Genomic DNA, 22,206 nt, shown 5'->3' with positions numbered 1-22,206 from the left:
GACCCTGGCAATGGCCACTGAACTCACTTACCGATGTTGACTGCAATTGCATAATGCAATCATGGTGATACACTCGTTGCTATGCAAGCTTGAATGGCTTGTATTTGGATCAACATGACCTTGATCCAGTCTTGCTTGACCACGCTGGATATGTAGGGTCTCTTTCTATTGAAAACTGACTTGAAATTGTGACCCTAAAGCCTATTTTACTATGCTGTTAAGAAATGACCACAAAAATACTTGAAGTATAATGTGGAAAATCGCCTTTTTTCAATTGCCACCTGCCTCCAAACACGAAGGAGAATGTGAATGCACAACCCACCATTGCAATCTAGGGGCATCAGTATTATATTATCGGAGGAAGAAATGGACAGATTTGCACCTCGAACCCTACAGAAGGCTGTTTTACTTTCGTGTTAAATAATGACGAATCACCTCGTGCTTTACTGGACTTTGCTTAAGCATCCCGACATCACAATCTCCTGCTGTAACCTAGCGCTAGCGAATTGAACGTGCAATGCGTATACGATATTGGTGATCTGAGCAGAAGCTGAAAGAGTAATGTTCCGATTGGGAAGTAATGGAATCACACGGAAAGCATGAATGCAGAGGCCATTGTCTGTGTTAGAACTCTGGGCATATCTCCTGCACTTCCAGCTTAGTTGTAGAGTTGCGGCCTGTGTAGGCATTGGACGTCTTGCGATGCCCCAAAGGTCCAATGTTCACAGCGATAACGTGCCGACCTGCCGGTATGGTACTCACACTGCCGGGCTCCGTCGATTCGCAAATTCCGGTGAGCAGAGCTGGCAGGAGCAGGTTGATATCGTCGCTCTGAAACCAGAATATGTCTATCTTGCTTGGCCTAGCGCACTCCTTGCCATCTATGAGGAAGAACCAGCGAGCAAACCCATTGGCTGTTCGTGAGCGAATGCTGGCCGAATACGACAACTTTAGGAGAGTATGGGGGTACTTCTTGTCGAAGATGATGGACGCTAACTGACCCTCATCGCGATCATTGTTGATGCTGTGAAGCTGCTCGTACTTGTATGCCACCGCTCCCATGGAACAGCCGGTACTCAACAGCTGAAATCACAGAAAAGAACAAAATGTAGATTAACACGAAACACACGAAAGAAGATACATTCGTGCAAAGGTGTGATGCTGAAAAAGCGCTTAGTCCAGGATAAAGAGCTCTTTCACAGCGCATAAAGTCTGTTACTGCACATCCTGATTGATCAATTCCTAATCGAGAGAGACTATCCAATGATTTAATTAAACAAAACAGTACCGATTGTTGGCGTGTTCTTGACTCAGGCTACCTTATTTGAAGACATTTCCATTGCAGCTTTCCTTGCAGGTACTCACCCGCAATTTCTTGTGGATTGCAAATTTATAATGGCGGAATTCTCTTTGAAAGTCGTAGAAGTCGTTGATTGTGAAAGGAAGCGCTGTGGAGGGGGAGTAAAAGCAGTGATAAGCAGAGACTTGAAAAACAAAATCCATGGTATTGCCTACACAGAGGAGAGATCAACACTTTAAGTAAAGTATTCCTACAAGTGCATCAAAGGCACAAGAAAGGCTTTTTAAACGAATTTGGCCGAAGTATTCATTACCGTATTGTGCGGGGCAGAAGCTGCACTGGAGTATATGCAGTACCCGCATTTGTTTGTCATGCAATACAGACATCTATCCTATTTATTACCGTTCATTTATTCATCAGTGTATAAGCTGCACCAATTCCCCCCCCCCTTTTTGGGGTGAATTTAGAGTGTTGAAGGTGCGGCGTACCGGTATACTGAGGCAATGGTGCCAAACGGGACTAGTCTGAAGAAAATTCACTGTCACAACCAGGGCATGAACTGTCTGAACCCTCGCTTATGGCCAGCAATCCAGTACCACTAAGCTATGTGTAGTCATCATCCAAGCAGCGACCGTTCGAAATTTACTTCTTTATAATACTTCGAAAATCACGCTTCCTGCGAATCCAAACAGGCTGGTGCGACGCAGCCCTCACTCCACTTACAAAATAGAACCCGAACCCCAAACTCCGATTCCTTTACAAGGGTAATCATTGAGGTACTTGTGACATTGCAGATCAACAGTCCCCTACCACACCGCTTGATGCTTACATTTACGGCAAGAAACTTAGAGTTGCAACAAACCCCCAATCCTTCTTGGTGCCTTCGTTGAGTGTACGTCTATGTTGGTTCTGCAGTTGAGTGTACGTCTATGTTGGTTCTGCAGTTGAGTGTACGTCTATGTTGGCTCTGCAGTTTTACTTTATACTACATAATATGTCTGGTAATCAGATTTCAAACAGAAATTTGTAACCAGATCAGCCCCAATAGTCTTGAAAATAATCCTGCGGATGCTGTTTCCAGCTTCATAATCACACTCACACACGTACATATACATAATGCACACACACGTACGCACAGACACGCAAGCACGCACACACACCCCTACCCATGGCCCTGTATGGGTCACTCCAAGACGTCCGACCCTAATCTTTACTTACCAGTTTCACAGTAGACGCCAGTGTAGTAGGGACTGCACTGGCATCGGTAGTCATACTGTCCGTTGCGTAACTCGACCAGCAGGCACTCTGCACCGTTCTGACATGGCCGCCACGTCTTACAAAGCTCGTGTCTGGCGTCTGATAGAAAGAGGTCACATTGTTAGAGCGCGAAACACGAAAACAACTCTTGCGACCTTACAAAGTACATGTAGTTGCTCACAGCAGCCTAGTGCGAAATTAATGATATTCAAACTGTATCCTCATTGGTCAATTCTAGGGACTATAAATATTGCGAACTTAGAAGTTGCGACTTCCGCGGTATTATTCATGAAGTTGGTTTTCCAACGAGGAACAGACGCTTCTTCCCGAACTTGACACTTGACTGACTCACGACTGCTATCCGGAGCACACAAGGAGCACGTCGCACCGTCCACTTGGCAAACCTGCAAGAAAGCACTACTCCCTGCTCAATACATCGTGTTTCTCTCCTGGTGTGCCCCAAATGGAGGTCGTGAGTCAGTTAAGTGTCAAACTAGTTCGGCAAGAAGCCGGTGTTCCTCGTTGGAACAACCAACTGTATGATGTAAAATTATTGCGTCCTGATAGTACTGTGTCAAGTACAATAGTCAGTCCCGGTGGTAACAGTCAATATTGCCTTGAGACTTTTCCCGTTTGCAACTGTCCCTTAAACTGATGAAGAAAGTACAATTTTGAAACTCGAGATGTTGAGCCAATAACAAACGTAGAAAGGAAAGGGATATTATGAGTACGAGTTAAGAGTAAATGTCCACCACTGTAACTACTTGTAGATACTATAATACAACCAGAAAGTGCACCAACAAGGCACGGAACTGACAGGCACTGACACATGTGATGCCCTGCCACCTAGCTCTAACACAAATCCGAAGCGCTAACCAACCCGTCGGCCTTTAGCTTGTACTACTAACATATCGCGTATGAGTGGCAGACATTGGGTGTATCCCAAGCTGCGAAATGGAGATGCCCCGGCAAAGTACCTTATCATTATTTAGAGCCCAGATTTGTACGTCTGCGAGAGCAACCGGACATGCACAGCACAACAATGATCATACATACCCTTCTTGTTCCAGGAAACACTGGGATAATTTGAGAGAATTGCATGACCCGTGTACCCGCAATGTCACCAATGTAGTAGAACTGTAGTTCAACTTCCTCAACCTTATGAAGGCAATGAAGTTCATCGGCCCATATTTCGTAATGGTTTGCAGCGGCCTTGAAGAGTCACACCTGGCTGCAGTCAACTACCCTTCAATTTGTGCGCTGCTGTTATTGCTATCTATGTCACTGTGTATGCCAGTATAGTACAGCCTCTTTTCGGGCAAAATAAACACAATGAATGTGTATGCCAGTATAATACCAGTTTGCCAGTATGACAGTTTATCACTCTCTTAGTATTCACTCCCATTGATTTTCGCTATACCTAAGTAGTCAAATATTCCTGCATATTTCACTCCTTAGGGCTATATTGACTGCTTATATTGGACTGCTTAGGGGTTGCGCAGTTGAACTGTGCCTAGTGAAGCATTGTCACTGCATGATTAGGTTGTGGTGCAACGGTTGTGCAATCATAAAACCGGGATTCATGAGGTTATCGTTCTGGAATGTGAAATACGGACTGTTTGTCGTGATAATTCAATTTTGACTTCGTACTTGGTCAGTATAGGAAATAAAAACCTCGTAAAAGACCTCGGCTTCGCCTCGGTCTTTTACTCGGCTTTTATTTCCTATATTGACGTCGTACTCAGTCAATATTAGATACATAATGTGCAGCGAAAAGTACCAATTCCACCAATGTTTACTGGCGGCATAATAATCCGTCCGGGGCTAATGGCAGAAGCACATACCTCATTTGTCATAATGCTGTCTTGCGCACCCAAACAGTCCAGAATACTTACGAAAGCAATCTTGCATAACTGTCATCTGCGACACGGATGCGTTGAAGACCATAGACAGCCCTATGGGCCCGTACGTGAACTGTTTCGTGGGTGAAAAATAGGAGACCTGCATGTTCACTAACGCGGCCAACTCGTAAATCCTTAAGGCAGTTGATGGGTCGATTCCTACTCGCTCTAGAGTAGTCCTGAAGCAACCGATGGGGTACGATCCATTGAACCTGTCTGGGTATACCACGGGGTGGCTATCCAACACTGGACGAATACGAAAAGCATTACGAATAACAGCAGAATGCTATGCAGAATGCAGAATGCCATGATTTTTATTTTCGCTTGAAATCTTTTTTAAAGATTCACAAATTTCATAACAAAATATGTTTTAAAATGGCTGACATGAAACCTGAGCATGCACACAGTCTCCAGGGAAGAAACTTTGAAATAAAAAGGACATTGAAGTGATATTTCTGTCAAGCCCACTGTGCTGAACACACTGTGACAGTGTGGTCTACACTGGCACACGTATGTGCATACACAGACAGACATGTACACACAATTATACTTCACTCCAGATACAGTGGTCCCTCTATAATCCGGCACCATTTGTGCCACGGAAATCTGCTGGATTAGGGAGGGTGCTGGATTAACAAATCTGATCTACTGCTGCAATGTGCATGAAGAGGACATTTGGCTACTGAAAATTGTGCTGGTTTATCGAGGGTGCTGGATTATAAAGTGCCGGATTAGAGAGGGACGACTGTACAACCATAGTCATAGGCATAGGCATGCCCTTTCTTAGTGGTGGATAATAATATCTCCATGGACTCCACTAACGGAAATTAGCAGTAGTTGTCGGCGAGGAACAAGCCATCAGGAGGCCACACACGGTGAATATGGAGAGGTATAAAATATAATTATAGCAAAGCGGCCTCGTGTATATTGAGATATATACACCATTTATAAAAACCTCGGTTCGCCTCGGTTTTCTTACTGGTGTATATACCGTAAAGTCTTGTATAAAAGCTTCTATGACTTTCTTGATGAATTTGTGCAGGCTTCTATATGAGACAAGCTTCTGTACAAGACAGGTATTTCTATGTATGTCAACATTAAAACCAGGCTTATGTGTGATTTGATTGGCCCAAAATTGCGGCTTCTATTCGAGGGCGGCTTCTATTCAAGTGCGGCTTTTATGCAAGACTTTACGGTATCTCGATATACCCTCGGTCCCTTGTTATAATCTATACATAATCACGCGGACGTGCATGCACACGAACCAGTCATGCAAACACAACCACATATACCAAAACTCACATGCACATGTGCATAAACGCAAAAACATACGCACTCACGCCCTCTTTGCATCGTGCAGTGTGTGTGTGTGTGTCTAGTAAGAACGAAGAAATGGAAAATAGGGATTCACTGGTCAGAAAAAGTTGCCTCGATTAGCTGTGTGGTGCAGACCAGGCTGAAATTAGTGGCGGTCAATTCATCAGCTGTGCAAGCTGTTGAATGGTGTAATCCTAGCACAAGGTGCTATGCCTAACATAGCTGTTCGCTGCCCTCGCTTCCGCGATGGGCAGTTCTGAGGTCTGAGATAAGTAGAATAACACGCGATATGCGGAATACGCTGTTGGTTAAATCAGGGAGTACTAGTAGTATGGTATTGCATTACTCCCTGTCCGGAGTCCCTGGGTTAAATACCAACACGTCGTGGTATATACTGTACTATGTGGCGTTAACTGCAACGCCCATCATAATAATTATGTCATCGATTATTATTTTTGATGATTGTGTGCTGTGGAAAAGAGATGATTTGACAGAATAACTCACCTTTCACGCTAAGCAGTGACAGCAGGCCGACGCACAGGAAGCCTGAAATTCTCCAAAGTGGTAGTAATCCCGATGACATCATGCTTGTGAGCAACATGTCAACAGGCACGCAGTTAGAACGCTCCTAACCCTCTTCTGTCGTTTACCGTTCTGCGTAACGCTGGCATGTATTCCACTACTGATAATTCCCTGTGGCCATGACCAGGATTCAGCGAGTAAAAGAGCGCTATAAGATATTATCTTTGTTACATGGCATACCACACCACGGGTTGCAAAGAGAAGGGAATCGCTGAGACGACACCACGTACGATCTATGCCAGATGTGCAAAGTCACTTTGTAGGACCGTTAAATTTTACTAATGATGCCAGCTTTGCACCTAAATCTAACACTTCCCGTGGGGAAAATGGTCTCTGGAGGAGTGCATGCCTGTACATTCAAACCGTGTAGTCCTACGCGTTCCAGACTGTTACATTCTACAACTCACCAGTCAAAACAACAACGAGGGCCAGGAAGTGCCACATCACTTTCTACACCTACCAAAGTAATACACGCATATAAACGGATCACGTCACACTTCCAAAGATCATGTGCAGTGTTTGGTGAAGGCCAGGGAGTCGTATAATAGTTCCACAAGCTTGAAATGAGTGAGACGTCGCATCCCGTCTTTTTTCTCGGGCTTCCGTGTTCTTTTGACTCCCTGGTTAGCGTGAACGCCGGCCCCTTCTTTTATCTATTGACGGTTGAAAGTCTTTTGCTGTGTGGCTGGGCAAATACTCCAACCTATAATGGCGATAAGTCGCAGCTAGTATAGACTTAGCCATTGGCAAGACAGAACTAGTTACTGTGTCCCTTTGTAAACACAATGACAGAATGTTCGGTTGCGTCACTGTTTCACGGATAGACCTAAGACTAAGCAATAGACAAATCCATGACCGGTGCCATGCCGTCACCGCTCTCAGCAGTGCCATTCGGTGCTCTATGAGGCGTGTGAGCTGAAGGAGGGCTAGCGCTCTAGTCTACGCTTCCCTGACAGTAGAGAGGTTGGGATGCACGTGATGTCTGACGTGAAGCGAAAGTAACAGTTGAGCTCGCGTTATTCGGCACGCGCGTTGAAAAACAACCCGAGTGACCTGCAGCTCACGCCGCAATTTTTAATTAAAATTATTTGGAGTTTACGCCAGATTTGACGTGAAGTAATTGTGCGTCACGTCGGAAGTAACGTGCATCATAACCTCTGTAATGCAAGGGAAGCGTAAAGAGCGCGTCCTCAGCTCATACGGCCTCATAGAGCACCGAAGAGCATTTTACCCCTCTATTTAATGACAGTGTACATGTACGTTGCTACAAGTACCTGGTGAAGAATCATACATCGACACAAAGGTTCCATATCGTTTCTCGCCGGCTTCAATCCCACACCTCCCTTGCAGCACTCTTCACTACCATGGTAACTATAACTCAACTCCTGTTTGCAGATCACATGTCATTCAAAGTCAGCCGCACTAGATATTGGCCCTCCATTGTGGTCAATACGGAGAAAATCTTCAGCTCATGGCATGACGGATAATACAGCGTAATTAGAATAGTGTAACTCCTTTGCAACCTCGTCAGAATGGTTAGGAACCGTCCTCTCCAAACTTCTCCTATTCCCTAATGAGGCCCTCTTGGTCGCAAATCTGGAAAGATTCGGAGAGGTTCGGCGATGTATGTTCTGCGCAGCAGTCTACAGTGGGTTCAAATGAGGATTATCATGTTGGGATACTGTTACGAGTATATGAATCAATAATGAACAATAATGATAGTTGCCTTCGCATGGCTATAAGAAGCAGCACTAGTATCTCAAACCAAGGAATTGGGGGTAGAATGATGGGATCCAAGGAATTGAGATAAGATAACTGACTGACTGCCCAGCATGAAGTACTATGGTGTACCGGCCGTAAGGCTTGCTTCATTGAAATTACCAATGGAACAGTGCAAACTTTCCAATGGCATCTTGCAGTCAGAAGAGTGTGTTCACAAATCATCTTATTTTAAGACTACATAATGCTCCCCATCTCGGTGCAAGCTGTCGCAACTCTCTCTCTCTCTCTCTCTCTCTCTCTCTCTCTCTCTCTCTCTCTCTCTCTCTCTCTCTCTCTCTCTTCCCGAGTATACACATTTCTGCCTAGTTATATTCTATGAATTATAAAACACAATTTCCGATGCAAACTATGCATGAGTAGACTCTGGACACCCAGACGATCCGTCATTGTCTTGTCAACACCTTCTAATACATCATATGATAATAGTTGTCCTGTCCCAAAAATTGCATTGGCATGTGTACTATATTGGTCTCTCGGCACTAGATGTCTTTCAGTATTCATAAACACAGATCTATACCAGCATAGTATGTGTTCATCAGTGAGTGATCAGAGAAGACACACTTTCTCAACCTCCAGCAGAGACCTTGAGAGTTGCCTCAAGGTTCTTTTTTACATTAATGCTTCGGCATATGTACTATACTGGTCACGCACAACCGGCTATCTCGCAGTAAACAAGACTGGATAACAATTCCAGTATGGTGTGTCTTTTGCTTAATCACAGGTCATGGGGGACACACTTCCTCGACTTCAAGCAGAGACATCGAGAGTCGTCCCGTTTTGGCATCTCCGGCTTTCAGCGACCCCAAGCCGCCAACATGAACTGAGATGTTGTGCTTGCCTGATGGTATGGGTCCAAGCCGCAGATCCGTGGACGCGCATATTCCTGACATTGTGGATGGGATGAGGATCTTCCAGGCCTTGTTCTGATAGCGCACCATGTCAATATTGCTGGGAGAAGAACACTCCTTGCCATCTATCTTGAAGTACCAGCGCGAGTAGGCATTAGCAGTGCCCAACATTGTACCTGCTGTGTACGTCAGCTTGAAATATGAGAGCGACAACTTCTTCACGTACTCGACGGAGGTGATCATTCCTACATCCGTGTCGACGTCAGTGCTATGTCCCGCGTTAAACGTGTAACCCAACGTGCCGAGGTTGCAACCTCTGGTCATGTACTGTGGATCATACGTGCACTCACACAAAGACGCACACACACACACACACACTCAAAATATACAAAAACACAAGCACACAAACATGCATGCACGCACACATACACACACATAACTATACACAAACACACGCACACACAAGCAAAAACACACACATACATATGCGTGCACGTGTGCACATTTGCACTTACTCAGTACCAGGAACTGGTCCTTTGAATCTCCAATTGGGTAAAGGCAAAGGTATTCAAAAAGAACTTGGAGTGTTGGGTTATTGAGCTGCTAAGTGGCAGACACCCCCTAAAATCCCCAAACTCAGGGTGAACTTGAAAACGATACTGCTCCTACACCGCATTAACAGTGGATGAGAACATGGTGCAAAAAGGATAGACAGCATTACCGTATGGGGGAGGGTAGTTGACTACATGCCAGCTCTATGCTTACCTTGGTTCTTTCCTTTGTGTGCCTCATCATGAGCGCTATTTCAGCTTCTATTACCCGGAGGTCCCGGAGAGGGCCAGAGCGAACTGCGAAGATAAACAAACATCAAATCAACTAACTCCTCCAGACATTTCTACCTCCTCCACATTCTCTCTCTGGCCGCACCTCATCACACCAGCAACAGGACTCCAAGTTGTAGATACATACACTGACAAATCTCTCTCTCTTTTCTTCATGCCAGACGTGAGCCATCCCCTGGATCGACAAAATGGGTGCTATAATATATTTATTTATTTATTTTTATTCATTGTGTTAAAAAAGGATACTGACAAATACAATTTCCATGTGAAAATTTGAATCTTATTTTAAATTAATTATTTTGGAGGAATTTGTAGCCGAGAGACCGTTTTTGGGTAGTGGTGTATAACTGTGTGAAAACTGTGGAATGGGGAATGTGGAAATGCTATCAATGATAAGCAGGTGGAAAGCTGCTGCATACCCTGTGAAAACACCTCTAGACTGTAACACACAATGTGCAGTCAGACCTTGCTAATTCCGTCCTCTTTTATCCGGATCCCTCGCCATCCGGAAGAAAATCGTTGGTTATTGATTTACAGCATAACGTTACGTATGTCGCGTCCATACAGTATGTGTGTTCGATTATCTGGTTCCCTCGCCTATCCGGGTATTTTAGTGGAAAATGGATATGTGCGGTTAAGCGAGGCCTGACTCTATCAGTGCATGCACTGCCATGGGCCATGTTTCACATCCGGGAACACGTGGTCGAAGAGTTCGGCACATGAAAATGCACTGCCCCCCTATACACATGCACACAATCCTATCATGCCCCCTTTCTTGTACTGCTACAGAATTTAACCCAAAAGCAATGCTGCTCGCTGAAATCCAATTGCGTGAGTCGGGTTTGTGGGCTGGACCATTTCATAGCGCAGTACAGTGTTCATAGGTTCAGGTCTTTGCAGCGCTCCAGTGTGTACTGGACTCGGCCTAACGGATTTCATTGAGCAGCAAAGTTTATCGACTGATATGCGTTGTACTTTGATGCATGGAGTGGCAATCTGATACTCTTCAAGCCACTACGTATTTTTAAAAACCTAAGATATGATGTAATCGAACTTGAAATGATGATATACTTGCAAGTCAGGGTGATGATGTACGTGATCATGTCTCAAGTGATGATGTAATCACACCTCAAGTGTTGACGTAATCAAACCTCAAGTGTTGATGTGATCCCATGAGCTCCAAAGTCGGATTTTGGAAGACGACTTCACTTCTTTTGTCAAAGCGTTTTTTGTAACTTTGAGTGTGCTTGAACATACTTACTGTGTTCGCAGTACTCTCCGTGATACAACGGTGGGCAAATGCACAAGTAATCCAGGTCCCAGTCTCTATTGCGCACCATACGACAGAGGCCACGGTTATCGCAGGGCTTGTAGTCAATGCAAAGCGGGGTCTTACGACCTTCGAATTACGACAAGAGAACAAAAAAAAACAGAGCTTGTTGATTTTCCTTGCTGTGCAAGTCTACTACGAGGCTTGAGTAGGATCTACGCAGTTAGAATCATGTCACTACACCACGTGTGTGGCCCGTTCCGGCTCTATTCCACTGGCGTTCGAACACTAAATGCCTTCCCATCATTGTACTGTGTCCTTTGAAGCAATGATCACACATCCAGAGGCGATATAATACATGTGGTACCAGGATGTCGGGTGGTAGTGTTTTACGGTGGTAACGGTATGCCACATGAATACCAATTTACTCTGGGTCTGGATGAGAGGACGGGGGAGGGGGGGGGGGGGAGCGGCGTCTTGGAGCATTTCGAAATTTAGACCTAAATCAGTGCATTTCCATGCCTCTACATGGTGGGCAGTTTCAGCTATGGTACACACGACTCTCATTTGTCAGACTGCATACAGACGCACCCATTATCCATTTTCACAATGTTCAGGAAAGAACGCATGTGAGTGTGTCAGGTAGACAGATACATGCACTTTGCGTGCTTGGTTCTCAGTTCTTTTTTGTATGTGAGCCATGCCCGGGACTCAACACTACTTGTCACCCCCTGCTTCAGGGATATGGGGCCAACGTTTGAAGGCCAGACTCGCAACAGAACCAAAGTTATGGTCTATAGTGGTGCATCACATGCATACCAGTTGAACTCGTCTGGTAAAAGCCCAAAGGGTTAAAACACACTATTATGGTACATGCACTCACGAAAGCATTCTTGAATCAACACAGCATCCTCGACCGATGCGTTGAGCTTGATCATGAGATCCTCGACACGCATTGTGGCAAAGTTGTCGAGACTGATGTTGTGACTCAGTGCTCTCTCCTCGTAGTAAACAGAGTAGTTGTATTCAAACCCCAGATGCTGCATGGTCTTGATAACACAGTTATGGTGTGGGTCATCACCTGCCGGTGTACAGTACAGTGCAGAGTTGAATAGAATGACGTAATTGTAACATGCATGACGTCATCATAATTATCATGCACGACATTTTCACATCATACATGAGGTCATCACATCCAACAATAGAGCTTTTTCAAGGATGCAACGCAGTGCCTGCCAGTAGTGCCCACCCTGAGATGTAAGTGAACAGGTCCCTCATTGATTGAAAAGTATACGAAATGTGACAGGTCCGTCTCCATCGGCGCTTTGAGCGATTCTGAAGCTTGTTCTTTCTCGCCCAAGTCATGGAAGGGCTTCCTGGCAGCATCTCTGACTCAGCTCGAGGGACGGACATAAAGTTGAGCACCATCCTAGTGCTTCTTTCACCTCCACGCATCCATTCCCGTACAACCTGCATGTGACCTGGGCTTTGCTTCTTCACCAGCGATTCAAATTTCAAACATTTCTTGCACGACCGTTGTCGTCCTTGAAACAGCTCTATACTATAACATCACATCCTCATGAGGTCATCACATCCTCATGAGGTCATCACATCATACATGAGGTCATCATACTAATATTATCCCGCTATGCACATTGTTTTCCATAATAATTATTAATTTCAGCAAACAATCCCGCTTTCACCACATACCCCTGGTCGAACAGAGACTCTTCACTGATTAATAATAAAATAAATTTCACGGTTCGCATGAGAACCGGCTAGAAGCCGAGTTTACACATCCGCTGTGGGAACGCCACCACCCTCTCGGATCAAGGCGCAGATGCAGCGCCTAAACGGTGGGAGGTGAGTAGATCAGACCCACCACCAAGTGGTCAAAGACCAAAATCCCATTAGCTACATCCATGTTACCCTCGTGCCAGGCCACGCCTGCTGAGTTCCAAATTAACTGTGGGTCGCAGCATGGCTGGAAAAATTCCTTCCGTTTCCAAACAGGACTTGAACCTGGTACCATCTGTTTCTCAATCATGATCTTAGACCATCCCACTATGCCTGCCTATGCTCTTCACTAGAACTACTTTAAAAACTCGGATGTTCAGCCAATAGTACTTGAAGTAATCATGTGAAGAGAAAAAGGACCTATAAGTTACTAGCTATGACTAACACTCCACCTAGGTAATGAGAAAATATACAGCCGGCTAGTGCGACAACAAGGCAAAAAACTGACATGGATGTTGAGACATTCGACAACCTGACACCTAGCCCCAACACATCTACGAAGGGCAAACCAACAACCATCCAACTTGGAAGACTCAGGTGGGGAAAGTTCCAAGGTTACTTTGGTCGACTGTTATTCATACCTAGTAACATATAGGTCCTTTTCTCGCTACATATTACTACTTTCAATGATTGTGAATATGCGAGGCACTGTGTGACAGTCGCAGCAACTGACAATGCAATGCTGAAGGTGATGTGCGTGTGCATGCATCGCTTCCGGAATTTCTGCTGTGTTACTATCCATTTTTTTGACATTTTGCAAAACAAAACACTAGGCTTGAGTACACACTGCCACTGCTATTCTTGAAAGTAAAACTTATTACCATGGGAGCTCTACCGATACAGTGAAACCTGTCAAGGCGACCACTCGGTTAAGGCGATCACCTGTCCTAGACGGCCAATGTAACCAAGACCAAGGGATGCTATTTCCAGTCAAATGACCCTGGATAAGGAGACCACCTGGTTACAAAGGCCAGATTTTGAAGGTCCCTTCAGCGGTCGTCTTAGACAGGTTTCACTGTACTAGTTCTGTCGCTCCTAACATCCATGTACCCTACAACTAACTTGGCGATCACGTCAGTTTTCCCCAACGCTTGTAATCGGCATGCAGCCTCACCACATCCAGATCCTTTCTTAGTCCAGTGTCTTACCTTTCACGGCGACCAAGAGGAGAGCCAGGGTGAATAGAGTCACAACTCCGTAAACTGACGAGCCGCGAACTACGCACATGGTGAATCGGTCGACAAACAATCACAAGCAAAGGTCCGTCCCAAACTGGCCTTCAGTAAAGGTAACAAGTCACCTGATAGCCAACTAACTACTTGCCTTTCTTTACCTTAAACAATAATGTCATAAAGGGTATTTGATAGCCAACTCATGGAATATCACAACTCCTGTTGTAATCCCCACTAGGCATTCAGTCTCTGGGTACGTGTACAGCAGGACAGACTTACGATGGATGACACGCATTGTATTATCGCTACAACAACTGAGCGGAAATATGGCAACACTTGTTACAGTGGCTCGCACAATGCAGCGCAAGTGTCAGAAACTGCTCTTCGCTCGTGTCACCTCTAACCATAGTAAGAGCCATTCGTTGATTTACTCGAAAATTGCATTGTACAAATCACTGTTTCGTGTTGGATACAACGAGCTGCCAAGTACAAACCAAACCCTGAGACTGGGCATGCGAATCCAGGCCACAGTGCTTTTGGTAGTGGGCGGTGTCCACACTACAGTACTAAGTCTTCGCCTTAGAATGTTGCATGCAACCCAAACATAGTTTCTTGTTTCCACCACTAGTACTACAGTTTGTAAAAACACTTCCATGCCACAACTGAGTCTGTCGATAACGCACGAACATGACGTGAGCTAACCAATCTTTATTGGTTTTCTACTGCTAGTAGTGGGAGTCTGTGTACATGACTTGTACTGGTGCTATTGCTACTCGTAGTGTGCCTTGCTCTTGGACCTGGTGGCTGACGACAGTCATTTCTATCTCTGGATGTTTGTTATGCCAGTGGCAGTACCGGTGTGAGACAAGCACTGCATGCATGCAGTGATATGATGTACTTCCACGTTTCCATGGTCGTTCGTGAAAAAAAAAGATTAAATAAATGTGTTCAAGCCGAGGCTTTTCCATGACACATCATGGCATGAGGACTCGGAGAATACGATGTCACATAGACTCTACGTATGTGTGGGATACTTACGCACTCCATTAAACTACTTAGCTGGTCTACATGTACATGTGTGTCCATCCTTGCGAGCACCAAAAAAAACAAGTTTTATTATTATTTGCGCCTCAGACAGTGAAGTCTTGCAATAGCCCGCGATGCCATGATGCCGCCTATCTATCTGTATGAGAATTGTGTTGTTCAATGAAATCCGAGCCAACGAGTAGGAATTGGCGGATAATGCTCGAAAAGGTGGCAGATTCTGCTCTAAAAGCGGTGAAAATTGCAGAACCATACAAACCTTATGGCGGGCAATTCCTCGAATTCTGCTCCATTTCCTTATCCACATACCAAACATGCATGAAACTTACCAGAAAAAGTACCGAATTCTGCCAATTTTCCTGCCAGCATAATCCGCCAGTGCCTAACGGCCGAGACCCCCTGAAATCCCTTACTAGGGTTCACATGAAAATGATCCCACTGATGGGCTCACTATACCTAAGTAAGTGGGTGAGGACAAGGTGCACAGAAAACGGATTAACGGCCGGCATCAGGGTATCCGTCCCGGGATCCAACTGCAGTTACCCCTTCCCCCAGTGAAGGTAATACTTGGTACTAGTGTGGGTGGCTAAATCAGAGTGGATCTGATATAAATTGCGGTTTAACCGTTCTGCCTGGTCTTGCCGTCCCGTCATCATACCAGGCCAGCATTCCATGAAGCCTTGGAATATACACATTGTGTTGGTGATGATGTTGTCAAACCTTTCAGACAGCTGTTTCTCATAGTGTTTCTTATTTCAGATAGATAATAGAATTTCCAAGCAAGTAAAGTCATTTTAATCGCTATAGGGTAACCCTGCACGATGATAGTTATTATGAGATGACTAGATAAATTGAGGTGAAACGTCTTAGTAGCATTAGGGAAAAGGATCGCCCTCGTAGTCGATATGCTTCCATGGGTAGAAGTATTGATGAGGTGCGCATACTTCATACACCTCAAGTAGTGTTGTCGAGAGACGTCCCGTGTAGGCGTTGGATTGCTTGCGCTTCAGCACTGGTCCAACGTTCACGGCTATCGTGTGGTTTCCAGGAAGGATGATGCCGCTATACGTCGTCATGGATTGACAATATCCAATTAGGACCGAGGGTAGAAGAAAATTGATCTTTTTGCTTTGGTAACGCACCATGTCGAGCTTGGCTGGCCACGCGCATTCTTCGCCATCGATCGTAACGAACCATCGAACGAATCCACCTGCAGTTGCGGACCGCGTGTTCGCTGAGAAGACAACCTTGAAAATTGTCGACTGGTACTTCTTGTTGATGATCAGGGACATGATCTCACCAGTGTCTCTGCCATCATTCCGGTTGTGACGGCTGGTATACTTGAAACCCTGCACCCGGTGTTGACAGCCGATACTTTGATACTGTATTGGCATTTCAACACAAGAAGAACATAGTGGACACAAGTACAGGTACTTCACATAGTAGAATGTTCCCAAAGTGCACCATAATCGATAAAGATCAATTTTCATTCCAGTTTTTTGTCAATGTCATCATGCCTATGCTTAAGAACCCTGATACCACATCCCCCCCCCCTCTCTTTCTAAAATTCTGTTTGCTTGATGTCAATATAATTCTTAGCAGAGGAATAGCTTCCTAACATAGGATATTGCGTCTTTTCCCGTGAAATCATCCCCAGCATACCTTCGCCTTCTCCAGCACCGTGTCATTTAAGTACTCTAAATCAGCTTTCAATGCTCCATACTGTGGCATAGTTGCTCCAACGACTGTGGAGACGACACAGAACATACAGAGAAACTCTCCTCAGGCTGCCCCAAGGTGAAGATACACTACTACTCAATGAGATCCAGTCACGTCACTAAAGTACACGCCGGGCGTTGCGCGTGCCCTAGGCCTGCAAACACTGGGCTGTGAAATTGTGCAAGTAATTAGTTATCATATAAAAACCTGTGACTAACGACCACCCATTGGGGCCAACGAGAGCGGGCTTTAGTGGCAGGTGGTCCTTAGTTAGAGGTTTGCACCGCACAACCATAATAATAATAATAATAATAAATGTAGAAAGGAAAAGGAAATACATGTATAGATACGAGTTGAGAGTAACTCTCCATCACTGTAACCAGATACTATATACAGTCAGAAAGTGCAACAACTAGGCACAAAACTGACAGAGCACTGAGACATTCGACGTCCTGACACCTAGCTTCAACACATCTCCATAGCGCTAACCGACAGCGTTCCAACTTGGAAGGTTCAAGGTTATGGGAAGACCAAGAAGGGGAAGGCAAGCGCAACGAAAATGAGCACAAGCTACAGTCCCAACGGAACAAAGGATGTTGATTGTTACTGGACTACGGAGATGTGTTGAAGCTAGGTGTTAGGACGTCGAATGTCTCAGTACTCTGTCAGTTTTGTGCCTAGTTGTTGCACTTTCTGACTGTATATAGTATCTGGTTACAATGATGGAGAGTTACTCTCAACTCGTATCTATACATGTATTTCCTTTTCCTTTCTACATTAATTATTATTGGCTCAACATCCGAGTTTCAAATAATAATAATACTAAATGAATGTGAGACCGTCCGTGCCTGGCGAAGTGGTCTGTAGTGCCAGGTTGGTCGCTAGTCCCGGTGGTCTTTAGTTACAGGTTTTACTGTAAAATTGGTACTGGAGGATGCACCCAGTGTGCTGACAGCTAGTGCTTAGCACTGCAGGGTCAGCTGATCAGAGCTTGATACACAGAACAACAAGGACAAGCGAGGCCAATTTGTCGCTACTCTGAGTTTCATGCTTACGTCATCATCAGGCAACAGTTGCCTGATGATGACGTAAGCATGAATCTCAGAGTAGCGACAAACAAGCCTTGCTTGCCCTTGTTGGTCTCTGTCATATCAATGGTATGTATTCAACACGCATGTTCCATGCTCTCAGGTCTGTTCTTACGTCGCTCGCAGAAATCTCCTTCATAGAGGGTTTCCGGCGGGCAGTGACATCGATAAACCCGCTCGTTGTCCCAAGGCCTTGTGGAGAGCCAGCACAATCCACCGTTCTTACACGGTGAATAGTACTGACAATCCAGAGTTCGCCGGGCTGCATACAAGCACGAGCCATACAAGAATGGAACAGAAAAGGAGGTTAACGCGTTGCCAACTGGCTCAGCCCGTCCTTCCCAATAACACAATTCACATATTGCATGCACTGCTAATCCATTTCTGGATGTGTCCAACACATCAAATATTTGCACGGGTTCGCGAACATACAGGAGAGGTCAAGCGCCGCCTTTCCGCTTCCATGGGATGCCACCACCCCATGATCAGGCGTCAGACGCGGCTCCAAAACGGCAGGGGAGGGTAGATCAGATCCACCAACCAGAGGCCAAAGGCCGTAAAACCCAATTGCCACATGCACCCAGCACATCAACGTGCACAGAATTCAGGTCTGTAGTGATCACAGTACGATGGTCAGAATGCAAGCTAAGGCCAGCGGTGAGGCTCGACACGTGCTACTCACACCACTTGCTTGCATCTACATGTAGCCCAATACCATGGAGGATGACTGGTGGACATACATGTACATGTGCCAGATATCGGTGGTAAGGCCATCATTTTTTATATCTATGTTTCGAGTCGTACGCACGCATACGTTTTCATGTTTTCCGAAAAATTAACAAAATCGACCTTGCACAGTGAGTATACGATCGTGCGAGTCATCAGTGTGGACTGGTTGCATACGGCGAAGCTGGGGTTCAGAAATGGGCCCGAGCAGGGAGTCGTCAAATACCATTTGACGACTCCCTGGTATTTGACGACTCCCTGCTAGCTATACACCTCAGATGAGACTATTTTTATTGTGCAACTTTTTTTTCTTTTTTTCCACCTCTTGCTTAGGATTCTGGAAGTTGAACAGACGCGAAACATAGATAAAAAAATGATGGCCTTATAGGCACTCAAAAGTGCATTTTGTCGAATGCCTCACAGTTGGATTTGGACACACTTTCATACCTAGGTATGTCATTGTCTCGATCTCAGGTTAGCAAAGGTTGGCAGGTGTGCGACGAGAAACTCCAGCCAGTCTCTAACAGGAGGTGATCTCCTTTCCTTTTTTCCCTCCGTGCCGTGACTGCCAACACATGGATGCTGCCAATCCTGGTACGGTCACTTCTGAAACTACCACTCCTGAAACTGCCACTGCTGATACTGCCTTGGATGCCATCTGTGACAAAGGCTGTAGGGCTTCTCTGGCCTGCTCTCATGCTCAGCTCGCCTCTAGGATTTATGGGTGACTCAGACTACGGCCAAAATCACGTGTGAACTTGAATTTCCATGGTGATTCTTGCGTGTTTCAAAATTGTATGCACAATCTCTGATCAAATACATCTGAGTCGGGGAAACATGGTGACAGTAGGCCGTAGTTTGAATCGCCTATAATGCAGGCTTGTGTATGTACATTTTACATTACCCGGATACTCCACTGCAGCCAATTAATCATCTCTCCAACACCTTTCACAACCAAGGTCTTCCACTGCAATCACAATTAAATCGGCCTCCAAGAACTCCAACACAATTGCAACTAAATAATAATAATAATATTCGCGGGATCCGCGTCGGCATCGCTTGAATGTTCAGAAACACACAAACTAGCCTTCGCATCCGCAGGCCACCACTATGCCTGTTAACCTTAGTGGCGAATGCAGACCTCACAAGTGAGTCAGGGGAGAGGAGGTTAGTCTCTCAACCAATCGGGCGTGTAACGGCCCATAACCCTGTAAACTGCATCCTTGTTATTCTCACTCCGAGCTGTGAGTACCCAGTTGACCGTGGGTGTCGGCGCAGTTCAACACGCGTAAAAAGTCTTTTTACACGCTCCCTGCTCCCAGCGCGGGTCTTGAACTCGGGACCTCATGATTCGCAGGCAGGCCTGCAAACCAATCGGCCATATGCGTTGCAACTAAAACAGTCTCTAAATACATAACATTGTAGTCTCCAAAGACGCCTCAGCAGCAAACATTTGGCGACTAATTTAATCGCAATTGCAGTGGACCTTGGTCGTGAAGATGTGGGAGAGATGCCTGTGTACGTACTTTGAAGCATGGTGTTTGGCGGTTTGCAGATTTCTAGAAAATTTGTAAAACTCAAACAGTTTCCCAACTTGTGGCGAAATGCATGTCTCTAATTTATGATACGCAACAAATTTAATGGTGAGAATTTCCCAAATTCCATTCAGGGGAATTTTATCTAACTTTGGTAGCTAGGCAAATAGAGTCAAATGCGTAAGAGATCCAGCTCCAAGGTGCTGCCTGAGACCACCGTCTGGTTCATGAAGATCTCAAACTTCCATGTGTATACTCCCCGCAGCCTGAACTACATGTGGGTCTGGTTTTCAGACCAGATAGCACTGCATGGAGTCACTCCAGTGCATACTGAAAGGCAGTATTCTCTGCATGCAGACCGGTCAGCAGTATCCTCTGCATACAGACACAAGAGCATTCTTCCCTACAAGCAGACCATAATTATGGCAGTATTCTCTGCATGCAGACAAGATAGCAGTATTCTCTGCATGCAGACAAGATAGCAGTATTCTCTGCATGTAGATTAGATAGCAGTATTCTCTGCGGCATGCAGACCAGATTATTTCCAGTGAACACACGATGTCGATGGTACTCACCGAAGCAATCTTGGAACATTTTCACATGACGAGGCGGCGCCCCCAGAAACAGCCCCATCAGATGTGTGTCGAGCCCTTTCAGCGTCTCCAGCCACAACTCCATTTTGCGCGCTCTCCTCTCATACTGACTGGCTGCATCGGCCGAGAAACCAGCCCGCTCGAAAAGTCTCATCATGCAACTCCCTCCTCTGTAATAAACAAAGACTGCGTGGAAGATGCGCAGAAAATAACGTAAAGACCATAAAAACACAGGAGAGAACGGGAAAGTTACACGATTTCTACTCAAAAGTAGTGGTAGCTTGAAGGATTTAACTAACTTACTAACCTCCACGGGGGAAAAGCACAAGGATCAACGCACAACTGAGCAATCCACGGGCTAAGCAGCCTGGGGGCGAGCGAGACGACAGCATGGTGGTGTCTGCAGGTCTTGGTGTGCACCACGCCGGTCGCTTGATACTGTGATGTAGTATGTCAGGTAAAGAGTAACAGTTCGCACATCCGCGATACAACCAGCTATTCAATCATTATAGTTACCATCTAATAGTCCGCCTGTTGAGTAATAGAATGCAGTAACACAAACCTAGTACACGAACTATAGCTCTAAGAGTAAGAGGGAAACCAAAACGTCGATCGAAATTTCATGTATCATAATCCGACCGCAGACTTCGCTACAATCATGGTCTTCCTATGTACAAACCTATTGGCAGTGCTAATGTTGAACTCCCAGAGTCCAGTTGCTAGATCTTGCGGGAGCAGTGCGACCGTGCCGTTCCTCTATGCCATTTATGGCCACTAGTAGTAGTACGAAGTATTCTATCTCCCAGCTGGCTGGGTGAAGTAAGCAGTTGGCGCTACAACATAGTTTTTTTTGCTAGTTTTACTTCCTGCTGAAGCACCTACCACGCCGTGGATTAGACTTTTTTCAAATTTTCATTTCGATTTCACCCCTTGTATCTTTGGTTTTCTTCCTTCTTTCCATGTCGTATTGTTTGAATAAACCCGTTTTGTATACCTACCACGCACACACATGTAGTTGTACCACGCACGCGCTCGCGCACGTGCAACTACATTGCAATTGTACTTGTACTTGTAGGCATCACGCGAACCTACATGTATGTAGCTGTATGTACGAATACATAGTCATTGTATTGTACAATGTACATGTAGACAGTTTAGGAATGAGAGGAAGAGCGAGCTAGCCTCTACTAGGCTCTAGTCTAGGTCTGTGCCTGATGCCGAAACTGCAAAAGTAAAACCCTGCATCGGTTTCCACCGCAGAGTCAGAATGGTGGTTGATGTCATTGTACCAACGACTTATGATACGTAGACTCTACTCTTCTTTCTTAGAATGACGCGAAACACTGATGGCATTGTGCAATGCCTGTGCAACACATCCTCAACGATTACAGTATTCAATACGGTTTTAGTTTCGTGCAGGTCTAGTCTGTCTA

At 45.4% G+C, this 22,206-nt stretch overlaps 3 protein-coding genes across 3 annotated transcripts; all 3 read right to left on the bottom strand.

Annotated features, from left to right (window-relative positions):
• Positions 1-330: 330 nt before the first annotated feature.
• LOC135825985 (uncharacterized) lies at positions 331-6,788 on the bottom strand. The gene is made up of 5 exons (XM_065338620.1): positions 6,280-6,788; positions 4,453-4,704; positions 2,519-2,656; positions 1,366-1,448; positions 331-1,083 (listed from the first exon to the last, which is right to left on the bottom strand). Exons 1-5 carry the CDS (start codon positions 6,374-6,376, stop codon positions 625-627), a joined length of 1,029 nt encoding a protein of 342 aa, XP_065194692.1. The 5' UTR covers positions 6,377-6,788; the 3' UTR covers positions 331-624.
• A 1,569-nt stretch (positions 6,789-8,357) lies between these two features.
• Positions 8,358-14,714, bottom strand: LOC135825991 (uncharacterized). Its single transcript, XM_065338624.1, has 5 exons — positions 14,045-14,714; positions 11,983-12,180; positions 11,091-11,228; positions 9,753-9,835; positions 8,358-9,314 (listed from the first exon to the last, which is right to left on the bottom strand). The coding sequence occupies exons 1-5, from the start codon at positions 14,121-14,123 to the stop codon at positions 8,862-8,864; spliced, it is 951 nt and encodes a 316-aa protein (XP_065194696.1). The 5' UTR covers positions 14,124-14,714; the 3' UTR covers positions 8,358-8,861.
• A 1,092-nt stretch (positions 14,715-15,806) lies between these two features.
• On the bottom strand, positions 15,807-21,533 carry LOC135825982 (uncharacterized). Its single transcript, XM_065338617.1, has 5 exons — positions 21,081-21,533; positions 20,756-20,959; positions 18,035-18,181; positions 16,775-16,857; positions 15,807-16,494 (listed from the first exon to the last, which is right to left on the bottom strand). Exons 1-5 carry the CDS (start codon positions 21,163-21,165, stop codon positions 15,988-15,990), a joined length of 1,026 nt encoding a protein of 341 aa, XP_065194689.1. The 5' UTR covers positions 21,166-21,533; the 3' UTR covers positions 15,807-15,987.
• Positions 21,534-22,206: the final 673 nt, after the last annotated feature.

The sequence above is a fragment of the Sycon ciliatum genome, chromosome 10 (assembly GCF_964019385.1).
Source record: "Sycon ciliatum chromosome 10, ocSycCili1.1, whole genome shotgun sequence".
Taxonomy (NCBI): domain Eukaryota; kingdom Metazoa; phylum Porifera; class Calcarea; order Leucosolenida; family Sycettidae; genus Sycon; species Sycon ciliatum.
This window is presented reverse-complemented; position numbering and strand designations above follow the sequence as displayed.

Excerpts from the sequence above, each read along its gene's own strand:
- LOC135825991 (XM_065338624.1), bottom strand. The coding sequence starts at position 14,123 with ATGTGCGTAGTTCGCGGCTCGTCAGTTTACGGAGTTGTGACTCTATTC. Across the intron at positions 12,181-14,044 it reads CCTCTTGGTCGCCGTGAAAG|GTGATGACCCACACCATAAC; the intron begins GTAAGACACTGG and ends GTACACCGGCAG. Across the intron at positions 11,229-11,982 it reads GTTGATTCAAGAATGCTTTC|GTCGTAAGACCCCGCTTTGC; the intron begins GTGAGTGCATGT and ends CGTAATTCGAAG.
- LOC135825982 (XM_065338617.1), bottom strand. The coding sequence starts at position 21,165 with ATGCTGTCGTCTCGCTCGCCCCCAGGCTGCTTAGCCCGTGGATTGCTC. Across the intron at positions 20,960-21,080 it reads TGTGCTTTTCCCCCGTGGAG|TCTTTGTTTATTACAGAGGA; the intron begins GTTAGTAAGTTA and ends TCTTCCACGCAG. Across the intron at positions 16,495-16,774 it reads CGGTGCTGGAGAAGGCGAAG|TATCAAAGTATCGGCTGTCA; the intron begins GTATGCTGGGGA and ends ATGCCAATACAG.
- LOC135825985 (XM_065338620.1), bottom strand. The coding sequence starts at position 6,376 with ATGTTGCTCACAAGCATGATGTCATCGGGATTACTACCACTTTGGAGA. Across the intron at positions 2,657-4,452 it reads AGTTATGCAAGATTGCTTTC|ACGCCAGACACGAGCTTTGT; the intron begins GTAAGTATTCTG and ends TCTTTCTATCAG. Across the intron at positions 1,449-2,518 it reads TGGCGTCTACTGTGAAACTG|CGCTTCCTTTCACAATCAAC; the intron begins GTAAGTAAAGAT and ends CCCCCTCCACAG.